This window comes from Alosa pseudoharengus, unplaced genomic scaffold, assembly GCF_046254945.1.
Source record: "Alosa pseudoharengus isolate Yale_2024_CS ecotype anadromous, Long Island Sound unplaced genomic scaffold, YU_APseudo_1.1 YU_APseudo_1.1_scf_18, whole genome shotgun sequence".
Classification (NCBI taxonomy): domain Eukaryota; kingdom Metazoa; phylum Chordata; class Actinopteri; order Clupeiformes; family Clupeidae; genus Alosa; species Alosa pseudoharengus.
Window position 1 is genome coordinate 18,070,792 of NW_027468650.1, and position 16,312 is coordinate 18,087,103.

General features: G+C 40.8%; 1 protein-coding gene across 2 annotated transcripts in view; it reads left to right on the forward strand.

The window, feature by feature from the left end:
• pard3aa (par-3 family cell polarity regulator alpha, a) overlaps positions 1-16,312 on the forward strand; it is a 281,887-nt gene that overhangs the window by 91,170 nt on the left and 174,405 nt on the right. For both annotated transcript variants that reach the window (XM_076290387.1, XM_076290388.1), the window contains exons 4-5: positions 9,666-9,847; positions 14,985-15,122. In XM_076290387.1, the coding sequence (XP_076146502.1) occupies positions 9,666-9,847; positions 14,985-15,122 (320 nt within the window). The remainder of the gene's footprint in view (positions 1-9,665; positions 9,848-14,984; positions 15,123-16,312) is intronic.

The following is a 16,312-nucleotide window of genomic DNA, read 5'->3' on the forward strand; positions in this document are numbered from 1 at the left end:
GTTGTCATATTGTTGTGTTACCATGTCTGTCTCCCATTTTTACTTTTTTCTTCTCCCCTTCTCTTCTCTACTTATGCCTCTCTGAGTGTGAACAGTCTAATTGGGGATTAGACTGTTCAGACCTTTCATTACTCTGCAAATGGGTTTTGATGAGATTGCTCCCCATTTCGGGTTCCCTTTCGGGGCTACATATGCGGATGAAACTCCCTTCAGCAAACAAGGGGCCTCTCTCTCTCTCTCTCTCTCAATCTCTCTGTGAAACTTTGTGCTGCTTTTGTTTGATCCTTTCATCCATAGCCAGTAGACCATCCCAAAAAAGCCCACTAAAATGAGTTATTAGCCTCTTAGCTGTGTGAAGTATGAACATAAGGAGGATAGGCAAATACAACACACTCTTTCACTTAGAAGCTTGGGCTGTGGAGAGGGGTTGCCACATATTCACCTTATTCCGCCACACCCATTTTAAAGATGTATTTTTGGCTAGTTCTTGGCTAATTAGCTTCATTGGGATAACACGGCAGAAGAGGATGGAGAGGCTAACTTGGGAGGAAATGAAAAATGCCATCAGGAGGTCAGATGGCAAAATTGTACTTCGCCACCCAAGGCTATTCACCTCTACGGAGTGAATAGGTGATATGTGGCGGTGGCCTCCTGTATCGTATGTAGATATATTTTAGAGACGGACTGGGCATATTCAGCACAGTATGTCAATACATAATTTTCATATGTTCTTATAAAGTGCTTTCTTTATTTTTACCCAAATCCCAATGCATTATCTGATTATTTACTGTCTAAAATGCTAAAACCAAAACTCTTACTGCGGGCGTATTACAGAAACTTCCTAACTCGCAAATCCTATCTTATCTGTTTGGTATTAAGAAAGTCATTACAGAACAGCCACTCCTAAGTCAGTGTTCTCCCAACTTCAGATAGGATAGGTGTATTACAGACATGTCTTAAGTCACCAAAATCCTAAATAAACGTTCCTAACTTGAGGATGACCCATAACATATGATGCCAGTCATTTCGATATAACTCTTCTATTTCAGTGTATCACAATGGATGTACTGCCAACGGGAAGTTCATACACAACGTGGGCAAAGATGGCGCCCCTTGTGTTTGTGCGTGTTTGCGCACGGAAAAAAGGTGAATAGAGATTATCACTTAATTGTTGACCAAGAACTCTTGATATATTTTTGTGAGCATCACATGAGGAGATGAGGACTTTCTATTGAGGTCACATAGCTATTTTAAAGCTTGTTGTTCCCTCGCCTCTTTTACTAGTGGCGAGTTTCTCCACAGCACATTTGCCCTTTGAATAACTGAGATGTTGGTCTGAATTGTTTTTAGTTTTTTTTCTTGTGTATGGTATATAATGGAGGTGCTGATGACCTCCCATTGTTTCTGACTGTATCTCAAAATCCCCATAGCTCCAACAACACAAACAAGGCCCATTTGAATTCAAGATGGTTTGGAATTAATGCTGCCCATGGCAATAGGTGGCTTTGGTAAGGTCCACGGGTCCAAGGACTTTGTAACCTTCTTTGCCTCAGGGCTGTTTAAATTTACTACCCATATTACCCTTTTCCTCTGCCTCATTTTGTATCCAGGAAGTACACCTGCTTAGCAAACTGTAGTTTAGTAAAAGGTCTCCCTGTACACCCTCAACTTATGATGTGAGACAAGTTTATCCTTGGCTCCACAATGCCTCTGAGCACAGAACTAATCCACCCATTCCAAATGAGACCTGCATCATATTTTCAGCCACCCCACACACAGATCAACCCAGAGATAAGTTGTCTGTGTAGAATCAGGGGGAAACTCCAGGCTAATGAATCATTAAAATAATGCTGTTTTTGGCCTGGAAAATCACATGCTTTGATCTTGTGCAAACATTTTCCTCTCAATCCCCTTCATTTTACTTTGTTTTTCTAGCTTAGCTCTGTCAACAAAGCCACCAGATATGGATCTGTATCCAATATGGAAACCAGAGGGAGTAATTGATTTGACAGTGTTCAGAGTTTTAACGAATAACCTGGCTCAAATTTCTCCTACTTTCTGAAACTAGATCAGGAACGACTGCCTTTGGTTAGGTGTCATGCCATCCAGTGCCATCATACTACTCCTTTTGGAACTATTAATTGATGATATTTTGCCTTGACACACAGTGTTTTTGTATGTGTAAATAGTCTGTTTCAGTTGTTTTCCTGGTTTTACTCTTGTTAGATTCATTCTTCATAGGCCTACTGTAGGTAAGAGCACATCTTGGTCAATTGTTTTTGTGGTTTCATTGTTTAGATTGTTTCTTTTTGATTGACTTATGTAGCAAGTTTGTTGCATAGATTTGAACTACCTTACCCTGCTTGCTGGTCTCTTCTTTTTTATTTATTTATTTCTCAGTGGAACCCAGAGTGGTAAGGCTGCTTTGTGATTGCAGTGTTGTGGCGTGTTGGTGGAGACACACTGAGTCACACAGTGCAACAGTGGGGGCTTAATCGAGTCAGAGCACTCTTGCTTCACTGATGAGCCCAAATTGGGGTTGACAGATCGGAGAACCTGATGAGTTATCTGTGGGGGTAAACAGACCCCCATCGGCTTGACCTCCTCCATATCGCCTGCCAGTTCCTAACCCAGCACAACAGCCTCAATGGGCTAAGGCGTTTCACTCAATGGTTATTCCAGTTACTGCCTCTACATTTTCAGAACCACCCAATTTTCAGAGCATATTTTCTCACTCATCTTTCCATTCAGTTTTATTGAACAGTTTATTCCCAAGTTTTATGTAATGCAAATGACCATAATGTACAAATACCCAGAGACCAGTACAAACACTCACCCACTTACTTAATTCAATACCATAATTATTTTTTCCCTAAATTTTCCACATACCTTCCAATGTGATTTTGAGTGTGTATCATTGAAAAACAAAGTTCAATGTCCGCACACTTGCTCCCGTTTTGCTTTATCTTTTATTTTTTATTTCACCAAGTGAACGTTTTCGAGCTACACGCTCTTCATCAGACTTGAATCAAAATAGACACACGTCGTACTTATTAGGTAGAAAGGGTCACAAGATATATCAATCAGGTTCTGATTGGAAGGCACACCCACTGCAGAGAGGTGCATCCCAAGGTACCAACAGACATCCACAAATATTTTTCACCACACTACACCAGTCTCTACCAAATATACAAAAATATACAGAAAATATATACATACACACATATATACATACATACAAACATAAGTGCATATTTTGAAGTTCTTTCTAAAACATGACTTAAGAGTTTACAGAGAAGTCTATTCAGAGTACTTGACATAGCATCAGGCCCTATGGCCATCATAATTTCAAGTAAGCATGATAAGGTGTCTATATACTCACAAGGTTACTATTTTTATCCAGGAGACTACAATACAGCATCATGTTAAAAAACTTTTGCTACAGTCTTTATTCACTTCCAAAGGGCAAACAGAAGAACCCGAAACAGAAGTACCATTATTTAAAGATTTTCAGTTAGCAACCACAGTCATTAAAATAGTTACAGGAACGGTCTGATATTAAAGTCCTCATTCATACCCCTTGGTGCCATAGTGTCCAGGGTATAAATCCAATATAGTTCACGTTTGAGAAGTAAGTTGTCAATATTGCCCCCCCTCCTGGGCATTTTTACCATCTCAATTCCCATATATTTAAGGGCAGACACATTATGACGGGCCTCTTTAAAATGGGCTGCCACTGAACTTTTCATGTCCATGTTACGTATTGCACATCTGTGCTCTGCTATCCTAGTCTTAAGTGCCCTTGTGGTCTTCCCCATTGGCAAAGTTTACATACACACCATGTTCGGATTAAGGTTTATGCTTTGGTTAAGGCAATATTCAGAATAATACATGTGCAGTAGATGGTTAAAAGCTATAGGAATACATGTTAATTGGCATATTCCGAATAAACCAGTGGCACACACAGTAGTAGTAGTAGGAGGAGCGTCATGACGTCTCAACGATCTCCGTCCCAGAATTTCATCCATGGCTGTGAAATAGATGAAATTGGTTTGATTAAAACCGCTATAATTTTGCTTTTTAGCCTTTTTAGCTTAACCCATTTACTCCTAAAATGCCCGCTAAAAACGCCTATAGAATCCTATGGTTTTCTAGACTAAATAACCTTATTTCCTGAGGGTTTTCTGAAAAAATACTAAGAATTGTCAACGTCTACCAAAACCTTTATATCTAAGCCTCTGTACACCTAGAAACATGAAATAAAAAGCATGCTGCGCTACGCAGCAACCAGCGGGAGATTCAATGTTGCGCTATGCAGCAACCGGCGGGAGATTCAATGTTGCGCTATGCAGCAACCGGCGGGAGATTCAATGTTGCGCTATGCAGCAACCGGCGGGAGATAGAATGTTGCGTCATGCAGCATCCAGCACGAATGGGTTAAAGGGAAACTTGGCAGGATTTCCCCCTCAGCTGGAGAAATTGTGCATTATGCTATTTCAAACTGTGGGAAAAGGTAACGATAAAGCATATGGATTTGTTTACAAGCTAGCGAACGGTTAGCATAAGTTTGGCAGAACTATGTGAATGTTACAAGGTAAGAAACACAATTTAAAACGAGTTTCTTGTTTCTCACTTCTCTTTCCGGGACGGTAGTCTCAATGTTGCAAGGTTGGTTTTCCGCCTGGGGACGCTAGGCGCAGCGGGGAAAGTCACTATTTTCACCGGAACAGGTCATTTAACCATCCAAATGATTTCTAAACGGGTTTATTACGTTGAAACAGTTGCCAAGTTCCCCTTTAATAGGCCACTTTTGGGTTTTCATACTCCTACGCAATCAGAATATTGTCGCTTTTTCCAATTAATGTAGTAATATGGTGTGCATGTAAGCATAGTCAATGTCGAACATCAGCAGTAGAGTTTTTGCACAGATACATGTTATGTATAGATACTGTTCTTTGTACAAAGATCGTTACCATATCTTGCCAATATCCATACCAAGACCAATATCCATTAATATACATGTAGGTGTCATCTTCCTGTTATTCTACACTGCACTGGTTCAGCTCCATATACAAAGCATTATATAACAGGCCAGAAATGAACTCTGGCATTGGTGCTATTGTCACAGAAATGGTTCGGAAACTGCTTTAGTAAATTGTCTTTGACTCCCATTCTGTCAGGTGGACTCTGCATGAGTGCCTCTGTTTGTATGTGAATTGTGAAGGTAAATGTTCTCAGATTGAGTGTTTCATGGAATGCCATTTTCATTGTGATTTCCCCGCAATGCAGCTTTTGATAGTGGAATTACTTTGTTTATGTCATTCGCGCATAAATGGCTGCCTGTGCAGATGGCTTCAGTTGTTGTATACAGTGCCACTCACTCCTCTCCTCATGTTGTGCAGTTCAGCTCACCTTTAGAGCCTCTGTACCTCTGTAATGAGCTGTGTAATGACGCTTATAATCACAACCAACATTGGGGCTGTCCCATACAGAGGTAGATTTATAACGTATGGGTGAAAGCACCAGAGCCCCAAGGTGACCCCTCCTGGGGCCTGAAAAAATACTTGCCCTTTATGATATTTACTCGATTTAGCAGCTTCCTGTGTAGGCACAGCAGGACTGTTTGCTTTGCTGATTGAAAACCTCTCGAGATGGTGAGAGACTACATTCCAGTCGGAATGTGGCTGGTTGAGATGTACGTGTATGAGCTTGGTGTCACTTTGATTGGCCTCCTCTGTGTGAATGCCAACTCTGTACCCAGCATGTGGGGAACGTCAACCTAGATGAGTCAGGTCTCATTTAGACTGAAGGCACACTGACCACTTGGCCTTTTTCTCCTCAGATCTCTTTTTAGCACTTGGTCATTCTCATTCCTCTTTATGTTTTTTCCATTCTGTTCCTCGCCTGTCGTTATTTCCAGACCCCAGCACCGTCTATGTATCTATGTTTCTCACTTTTATTACCATCGAGTTCATCTGTCATGTCCTTGTCATATTGTGGTTTTTTGAAATTATTCTGTGCTGACTCTACAGAGCTCATATTATGGTGTGCTTTGTCAACCCTCCTCTTTCTTCTTCTGTCTTGTCCTTCTGCTGTTCTCTTCTGTTCTCTGCTGATGCACTCTACTCTGTAAATATAGCTAGCATTATGTCCATTTTTGTTGTTGTTGTGTTTTCATTTGGTAGCACATGGTCCTTTATTTTAGGCATAAACATTTATGCAGTCATAGTTCACATTAATGTTCTCTTTCTGTGGCAGCTGAGAAAACATAGTGTCACAGTCTCAAACCTGTTCTTATATCTACACCTCCCTTGTTCCCTCTATACCCAAAGTGCTGAATTTTATTTAGCCTACCAAGAGAATTCTTAAATGAGTTATTTTTGAGGTTAGCAGAAATTGCATTGTGGGAGTTTTTTTGGGGAAAAAATTTTTTTTTTTAAAAAGTCTCCCTCTTAGCATTTCTCTTATATTTTATTCATTTTTTTTTTTACTTCCCGCAAGCTTTCCTTCTTCTCATGAATCACAACCCTTTGAAAGTTTCAGTGCACTGAGTGGACAAGTTGCTTGTGCTCAATCAGAAATGATATCCTGAGGTGCTACATCATATCTCCTGGTGAAGGAAGTAGACATTTACTGCTGAAGTGAATCAGCCTAAAACATAAAGCAACTCGGACGCCAGTCTGCCAGTCACTCTGGATCCCTCTTGGCCGCTTCACTCTTATCCGTCTCTGCCTTCAGTCCAGTCTATGTGTCTGTCCTGATCAGCATTCACATACATTAGTGTGCTCCAGTGCATTCTGCTGGCATACAGTCAGAAGCTCTTCTCCTTTGGCAGGTAACCGGAACAAGGACAAACCGGGCACACCAGCAATTTAACTGATTGGAAGTGGAAAGTAATATATTAGAGAGCCCTGTTGCTGAAGTTGAACTTTATTGTATGTTATTAGAGTAGACTTGAGAGAGATGCGGAGAGAGTATGGGATTGGTGCCACTGGGAATGAACTTAGCCTCACCAATCTAGGCAATGTACTTGATGCATATTCTAACGAAGAGTTCAAGCAGGATCCTTGTTGTATTGTTTTTGCTAGTCACTGGGAGAGAGATATGCACAATTGATACTAGCTCACAGGATGCTTACCCAGGCGACTCATTACTCCGTATGCGACTCAGCTTGACCAGGTGGGGATAGGTAGAAGGAGAGCTGACCCCTGCTACAATTCTAGGCTGTGCCCCCCCCCCCCCCATCTGATTACAGGCTCTCGGGGTAGCACAGATCGATGGGCACTTTGTCTTAAGTGGTCATGTAGGTTAATAAACAGGGGAGGGGACTAGCCAATTTCTGGGCATTGCACTTATAGCTTTAGTCTTTAAGACCTTTTATTGGTGGGAGACTACAAAGGACATGCAGGAGAAGACAAAAGGATAAGTAAATGTCAGAAGAGGTGGTGTGAATAGGGATAGGGAATGTGATAAGGATTTTGCAGAAACTCATGAAAGGATACCATTTTTCCTTATTTGGTCACTTCATATATGGCTGCTATGTCTTGACATACTGGAAGGCTGACAGATAATATATCTGTAAAATTACTGGAATATAAGAATCTAGGTAATTTAAAACAGACCAATGTGAGTTCAGTCTAATGCACACAAGGAATTTCAGCATATGTGGCTGTAATCTGCAGCAAGCTTTGATGAAATTTGAAACAAACAAGCTAGCAAAGAAATGCCTAGGCTTTGAAAGCCACCTGTTCCTGTTATGTGTTCAAAGGAACTCCAAGCAGCCACTCTGTGCATTCCATATTTGTTCATGTCAGTGAAGAACAAAAATTACAGAAAAAAGAAAAATGTGTTGTTTCTATTCTCCTCCTCCTCCTTCTTCTGCTCTATGTTCACTTTTGGCCTCATCTTCTGTGTGACCCAGGACATCTGGTCAGCATTTCAGCATTTCCCATAGTCTCTTCCCATTCTCACAGCCCAAAGCTTGAGGAATTCCAGAGGCAACTTGAATTTTGCCTTCTTTGGAATGGAAAGTAGGGACGTGAAAAAAAAAAAGCTGCAAGAAAGAAAAACAGATGAAATAGAATCTTTTCATTTTTAGTTTTCTCTTTACAATCAGCAGACAGGCCCAGGACAAGGCTACCCAGTCTAGTGGTCAGATTCCATTAGTACACAATATGTCACTGTCTGTCTGTCTGTTTTGTGGTCACTGGATAGGCATCAGAGACCACCGTATATTATGGCGCTGGCCATTTCCTGCTGGTGCCCAGGCTGGGTTCAATTCCCAGAGTGCAATCCTGACGGACGCAATTTGTAATGAAATTTAGGGAGGTGAAAGCTACATGCAGATGCCATTCAATTCCCATTCTATATCCCCAGTGCTTTGTACTGTGTCCAACACTGTCTGGCCTTGTTGGTAATTATCTAATATCAACCTTGGGGTGGAATGGGAGTTCTACAATTACAGATCCTCAGAGAAAGATGTCATTAAAGCGTTGAACTGCATGTGAACTGACCACTGGCTGGGGAAGTGTATTAAAAATCATTATTGAATTCTGGATGTAATTGAAGAATAACAGTGAAGGGGCCATGACTGTCTGAAGAGCCTGAAGTCTGAACAGCCTCTGGCTGCTCGCACACACATGCATACATTCATGCACATGCACACAATCACAAATGCTCTCCTCACTCACTCACTCACTCACTCACTCACTCACTCAGTCTCTCTTTCTCTCTTTGTCAATACTTGGAACAACATTTCTAAATGAGTGTTCTGTGTGCCACCTTAGAATACCTACTGGAAAATGGAAAAGCAGGAATTTCCCAAAGCACATATGCTGGGTCTGTACATCAGATGTGGATGAGCCAGTAGGCATATGCTGAGTTGGGTAACTGTTGAAAGACGACAGGTGGTAGTATCAGTATTTGCATAATTATGGATGTACGGAGTGCAGTCATAACAAGCCATAAACACAACCCATATGGCCCTTTTAAGAACCAGAGCTGCGGTTCTCCAACCACTTGAAATGGCTCCTTTTTGGACAGGTGTTTTTCCCTAAATCTGAATTCAAAACTGGAAGTGTCTTATTGAACTCCCGTTGAGTCGGGGGTTGTGTATTGACTGGAACAGTAAGTGGCCTGCTCCTATCTCCAAGAACTTGGCTTTACAGCATGCACAGACAGTTGAAGACGAGCCATGAATAAAAACATGGACAGTATGATGATTATCAGGGGAGAATAGTGACCTGACAAAGACCTTCATAAGCTTTGTTGCAGATGTATGTGGCCCCAGCCGCAGGCACCTGCCCTGAGGTTCAAAGCCATTACAGAGCAGGTCATACATATGGCGCCCCCTCCCTCCTCCTCCACCACTCCCTTTCTCTATCTGGTCAGCTTGCTCTTTCGACTCGCTGAATCACCTCCAAACACCACTTTGATTTCCTCAGACGTTGTACATCCTGGTGACCGGTGCCTTCCTCACGCAACCTCACAGCACAAACACAGGCACCCGCACACCTTCTTGCACACAAAATATGAATAGACATTTGCATAACTATGTTCTTCTACCCTCCTCCTTCTCTTCCCTCTCTTTCTCTCACCAGTGCAAATGACCCTCCACTTCTTAAATACTTAATGTCTCTCTCTATGTGTGTTATGTTCTTGTATAGACATGCCCTTGCACGTGCGCCGTAGCAGTGACCCCGCGCTGGCTGCCCTCACTGAAGCCCAGCTGATACCAGAAGAGCCGTCCAGGAAGAACCCGACACGCTGGTCCACCACAGCCGGCTTCCTTAAGCCCAGTGCCCACAACACCATCAGTGGAACCGGCACCAACAGCTTGGAGAGAAAGGTCAAGCCCAATGCACTTCTACCAACCTCTCTCAAAATCATGAACTGTAAACAAAATGTGTAAATATTTGGAGTTTGGAGTTTAAACGTAGGATAGGAGATCATTTCTGAAGCATTTTTGCTATATTACCTGAAATTGTCTTTACATCCCATTAGCAACCAATTAATTAAATGCATCACAGGATTGTAAAAAGGCCATTCAATCATCTTAAGAAGGCAGCGACAAATGATCGGTTACTAATCTCTATCGATGGAACTTGCTCACATGCATGCACTCAGCCCATCCACACATTGCTGTGAGTGACTGCAGCCCCCAATGCACAAGGTAACGCTAGCAAGGCATGGTATCAAATGTTTCCATAGTGTAATGGGTAGCTATTTTTTTGGCTAAATATTATATTAAAGGTTAAATCTTATGTGTGGCAAATATAAATTTGTATCCCAAGATGAAAACTTGAGACAAGATGAAGCCTGGCTTACCTGTGTCTCCCCCTTCAACTTTATTTTTTAAATTTTATTTTTAGTATCAATCATGAGACAAAAGTGTTGTTTTGTACAATCAAAGTGTACAAGAAAATAGTTTGAAATGTCAGTGTGTTTCAATGAAGTCTGCCCTGGATGAGCTAGTCTCTGGCTGAGTAAGATATCCTTTTACCTGGTAACGTTAGAGATGGGGAACTTGTTGAGAGTGGTAAGGATGGATGGAGTACAACTCAGGAAGTTAAATGCATGTACATTTATGCAGTGGTTGTGGTATTTCTGATATTGGGCAGGTAGTTATCTTTTTATTTGGTAACTTAGCTGTAGCTTTATTAGCTAACTCTATATGTGTAGTTAATTTCTGTATTATCCCTCCAATTATGTTTGCTTTGTGTAATCTAGAATATAGAGCCTAGTTTTTGTCTTACAGCCTATATAGGCTACTGTAGGCCTAATCCATCTGTCATGTCTAGGTCTATATTCACTTTGAATGGGATGTTTTACAAAAATGTGATTCATATAGCTTGTCATATAGCTTCAGTTGTATTTCAAAATCGATCTTTTCTGGCTGCATTTTCTAGGATCTACTATCCTACTTTTAATACAACTATTCGTCTCTTAATCAAGACTTTAATAACTCTTAGTCTTAATTAAGACATTGTTAAGATGTCATTGTGTATTTGCTGTAAATAGAGAAAAGCTGTATCTGAAGCCTAACAGGGAGGTTATACCGGGCACATAACTGAAGTGTTCCATCCTGGCTACACCAGGCGTGATAGCGGCGTGTATGTTTGAAAATAGTCTTCTACAATTATTTTTACGCTGCGCAAACAGAATGCTTCAGTTGCGGACCTGGTGTAACCCGGATGTTATGGTGATAGCATTTGTTACAAAGGTTAGGTCAGCACCTTGGGCTGCAAATTAATCAGAAAACGGCTCTTTTCCCACCCAGCCTCACTGCCCTGGCAAATGTAAAAGAGTGTAGTTAACTCTCTCAAAATGGCTGCCCTCTCATACTGATGGTGAACACCTTGCTGTTTTGATACCACCAATATTCTAAAAATGACTTGATAAGGGAAGGGGGGGATGGGAAGATGGAGTGAGAGGAATGTGACACGGCTACCCTGGATGCGATTAGTATGTCTCTGAACATTTGCTTATAATCCCATTTAAAAGCACTTTTGGTATGTCACTTGGTAAGCTTATAGAATGATTTCATGTTGAAGGGGAAAGAAAAAAAAATACCAGAAAGAGAAAATAAAGCTGTTTCATTTTTTGTGGGGGTGGATGTGAGGTGTGGAGGCTGACGGTAAAATGTCAAGGCCAGACGTGCTGGGGAAAAGCTTTGTTGTTGATCTTGGCAAAGTTCCATGGACAACTGTCTGTCTTGTTTTGATGTGTCTCTGTGTGTTATGATTGAGGAGAGCCATTCCTCACTTGATGCCTGCAATGCTGTTTTTTTACCATGCAATGTGTATCGATATTTAACTGTGACAGAGCATGTAATGAATTGCACCACAATTTCTTTAAAAAAAATATTTGGTATTTCCTGTGTGAAGCTATTTCCAGTCTATCAGCATCAGATGTGGGATGCATGTTGAGGGTGGTGGACTTTCTGGCTTTTATTTCATTCTCTTAACTTGGCCAGGATCCGCAAGGATCATCAATGATCATAAATAAACTTTTGACTGGTTGAGAGATCACATAGACAAATGCCAGCCCTGCTCACTTCCAGCCTATAGTTTGCCATAGTATTACTCATGATTCCCAGTCAGTTATTTGCCCTCCAAATAGGTTGCTGAATGTTTGCAGGATCTGCTAACTGTAGTGCTCTGCAATGAAGGTATGCTTTTTTTTTTCACAGGCAGTACTCTGTTGGGAATCTTTGATTCATTACTCCCCATGCCATAAAGTCCTCACTTTGCTTTCATTGTCTTTACTGTGTTTGTGTGCCCCTTCTGAGTCAGTGTCATTTAATGGCTTCAGCAGGACCAACAGTAAATATGCACTCATCTGATTTACGGCCTGCCTGGCCCTGTGTTCCGCGTTCACTTTTTATCTGCTGTAAAAATTAAGAGGATTCCTTTTCCCCCCCGTTTTACTCCCTTCATTTTTTTTAGTCCACACTGCCACATTGGCAGCTTGTACGGTTATCACCAGACGTCTCGCTCTAAGACCTTTCACCTTTCCGCTTTATGACCTCTGTCTGTAGCCCTTCCTCTTCCTCATCTGGCTCCAAGCTTTCTCCCATCTGCAGCCTTTGTCACGGTATATTCTACTTAGGCAAAACATATGGATAAATTTACAGGTGGAGAAAGGGCGCTGTGTGTTGCCGACTCACTGGGGAGGTTTTCATGTGGATAGTCTGTGCTGGGGATGACATGGTGCAATGTTCATAAATATATTTTCAAGCTGGCTATAGCCATCAGCAAGCTTACTTCATGGACTTTATGAGCCAAGTCCGTCCATGTGAAGCAATAAGCAACCCTGTGGTGTAGGCTATGTGTATTGTGGGGGTACACCCTTTCAATAAATCATGCTTTCATTAGTTATGGCTCTAGTTGGTATTTGGTTTCTCCTGTTTGAGAATATTTGTTTGATTGGTGTGAGCTGTAATAGCTGAATGTCCTAACTTTTCAGAACACTTCAACTCTTCCAGAGTTGCACCATATTAGAAAAGAAAAAAAGTACAGTAAAACTTCAAATAATAGCCGAGTCCCAAATAGACGCCTGTCTCTTTTAAACTCCTGGCGTGGCTACAGGTTTGGGTTAAAGGCCAGTGGTGCAAAGCATGCTGGCAACAAAACAAAAGGGTTTGCGAACGTAATTCTTTATTCTAAATGTGTACCGCCATGGGGATAAAGAGAAAGAAGCTATGATTTGAAATGTAAGCTGACTGTTGTCAAATTTGCCAAATAAAATATGGGAGAAACTATATGGTTCATGTTCTCTCATGCTGTTTCATTCGTGCTGAAAAGGAGGGAGAATGAAACATTATGCACGTTCCACTTTTGCATAAATAATTCCTGGACGGTTTTGGTCAGGGCTGATAATGCAACTGTAGGCTATTTGACAAAGGACCGATATAGGCTAGGTTGTTAGTGAAATATGAGCTTTCAGTGTGATACGATCTCTTTGTAAATTACGTTTGATTAAAACTAGGGCTGTCAAAATAACTGATTAATTTCGATTAATTAATTTGAGAAAAAATAACTGTTAAAAAAAAATAACACAGATTAATCGATTCCGTATGACCTTTGACCCCGAGCCGTTGTAGTCAGTAACCATTAGACTGTAAAATGAAGGAGAGAGAAGAAAATGTGCTGCCTAGATCATTGATTGGAACATTTACTATGGTGTTGATAAAAATAAAGTGTTGATTAAAATAAAGTCCTCTGCAATGTCTGCAGCAAGGAATTTGCATATCACCGGATTTCATCAACTCTAAAGTCGCACAATGCAAAGAAATTGTGTTGACATTGAGGGGAGTGTTAATTTATTTTCATTGTGTCCACTAGGTTATATCTGTGGCCTGAAATACCTTGTATGTGAAAAACAACTTCTTCCCGAAGCACTTTTGAATTTATTTCCTCAGCATATTAGGTCATATCATCATAGATTATTATGGGAATTATTAAAATAATAATAAAAGAGTTTTAATGTCACTAATGCTGATTATTCAATGATTCATTTGAATTTAAATATTTGAAATATTTTCACAGCAAAAATTATATATGCGATTAATTTAGATTAATTAATCACAGAGTATGTAATTATTTAGATTTTTTTTTTTAATCGATTGACAGCCCTAATTAAAACGTGTTTCATCTGTTCTGGCTATCCCCGCTATTTGTATCTTACTGTATTTCACTCACACTAAATTAACGATGATCTGTAATTGTCATCAGATAGCCTAGTCATATAGGTAGACATTCAGTGTGTTTGAAATATTTAAATTGATAATATTTTCCATCTTTGCAGAGGAAAAGTTTTGTGTAAAGGGAATTAAAGGCCTGTCTCATATAGACACCTGTCTCTAATACTAGCCGGTGCAGTTTGGCGATTTGGGAAAATAAAAGCCCGGGCTATTATTTGGAGTTTTACGGTATGTTTGAGAGAGGTCAACCTGCTAACTTACACATAAATAGGTCTGGCTTTATTATTTGATTGCTAAGCATTTTTTCATAGTTTTATTATTAAAATTTCATAGTTTTATTATATTCACCCATAGCTTTCAAATTTGTGAGAAATGGCGGAAAGTTTTGAAATTGGGCACAGTCATTGCAGACAGGTTCTTGATTGTTCTGACTAAGTTTCGTGTCTACACTTCAAACACTCTAACGCCACCAGTGGGTCAAAGTTGGAGTAGCATTCATGCACATAACTTTTGAACCATATGTCCAATTTTGAAAACTAGGTGCGGTTGGAGTCTTTGAATTTAGCCGACTGCAAGTTTGTGTTATTAGCTGAATTAAGCACAAATCTGTTTTGGAGAATAACTGTTGATGTGTTTGATGTCATTTACTGTTATTTCTGAGAGACCATGCATATGTTCAGTATACAAAATACATGCGTAAAGTATATCAGAATGTAAAAGGTGTTGTTCCATTGCTTTGTATTGATGAATGTCTCTCCATGGTTACTTCTACATTCCTCAGGGAAAAGGGTTGAACTCCTACCGAAGCCTTCCTCGCGATGCTGCTGCATGGGCCACACAGTTCCAGAGGGAGAATGCCCGCTCATCGCTCAGTGCCAACCACCCAATGGTCGACCGCTGGCTGGAGCGCCAGGAACAGGTAAGCGTGATGCCGAGACCACACTGTGGTGGACACTGGATAGAAACTGACCTCCTAATCTTATCTAGTAGCAGTTTCACACATGGCTGTGGTACATAACAATTGTGGGTCATACTAGAAGCAAGAAAATTGAGATCAATGTCAAATGGAGCTGAGCTAACCTCAAATGTCAACTGAGACACAGTCCCTTGAAGTTGTACCTTCCTCTGCTAGTTATGGTACCGGGATCCAATTATCTTTTTTTCTTTTTTTTTTCTTCTTCTCCATGATCTGAAGTGCAGGAACTATATCGTTGTGACCTTGTGTTGTGCAGCCCAACAGGATCTTCATTTGCCCAGTATTTCTGTCAAGCAATTCATTTTCACACTTCCCTGCTCTTTGTCCCTTTTCCTGCCAATACCTTCCACTGGCCGGTTGTGCGCCGGTGTGGAAGGAGCCTGGAGTGATTTCTTCCTCCACACAGAAAAAAATATAAAATGAAGAAGGAGGGGGAGAAGAGATTGAAATGTTGAGAAATGTGCTTATTAATTTTCAAAATCGATTTGCCAGGAGAAATACAGATCACAGTTTGTTCACCTAGAGTACCTTTTGTCCCCAGTGACAGCGTGGGCACCTTCAAAAAACTATTCCTTTCTTTCTGCCTTTCTTTCAGCCCTCGTTCTTTTGTTTGCACATGCTCAGTGTGAAAGCCAGTGCCCCTGACCAATCATGCTTCAGATCGTGCATCTTCATTAAGGGACTCGTCTTGCATGGAAAAGCCAATCACTTCAGTTCTCTGCAGAGGCTCAAGGGATTGGTTCCCTAGACACACACACACACACACACACACGCACAAATTCTCACTCATTCACTTTCTCTCTCTCACTTTCTCTCTCTCTCTCTCTCTTACAGCCATACCGCCCTCACACACACAGTTTGACGGTGTAATGGATTTGGAGTCCAAACATTTTTATGGCTTAGCTTGACCCCTTTCAAGCTGTTACACCTGCAAACACACATGCACACAGGGGTTGCCATACTTCAATTCACAGATCTTATGAGTCTCAATACGTTTTTTGTCTGTATCTTTTCGGCATGTCTGTTCAGTACTTCAAGGTACGATTGGTTATTGATGTATACCAAAACAATGTTACGATGCAAACAGATGAAATAGAAGTTGCATTAAGTCAAGTTTTTGCTATCAGATATCA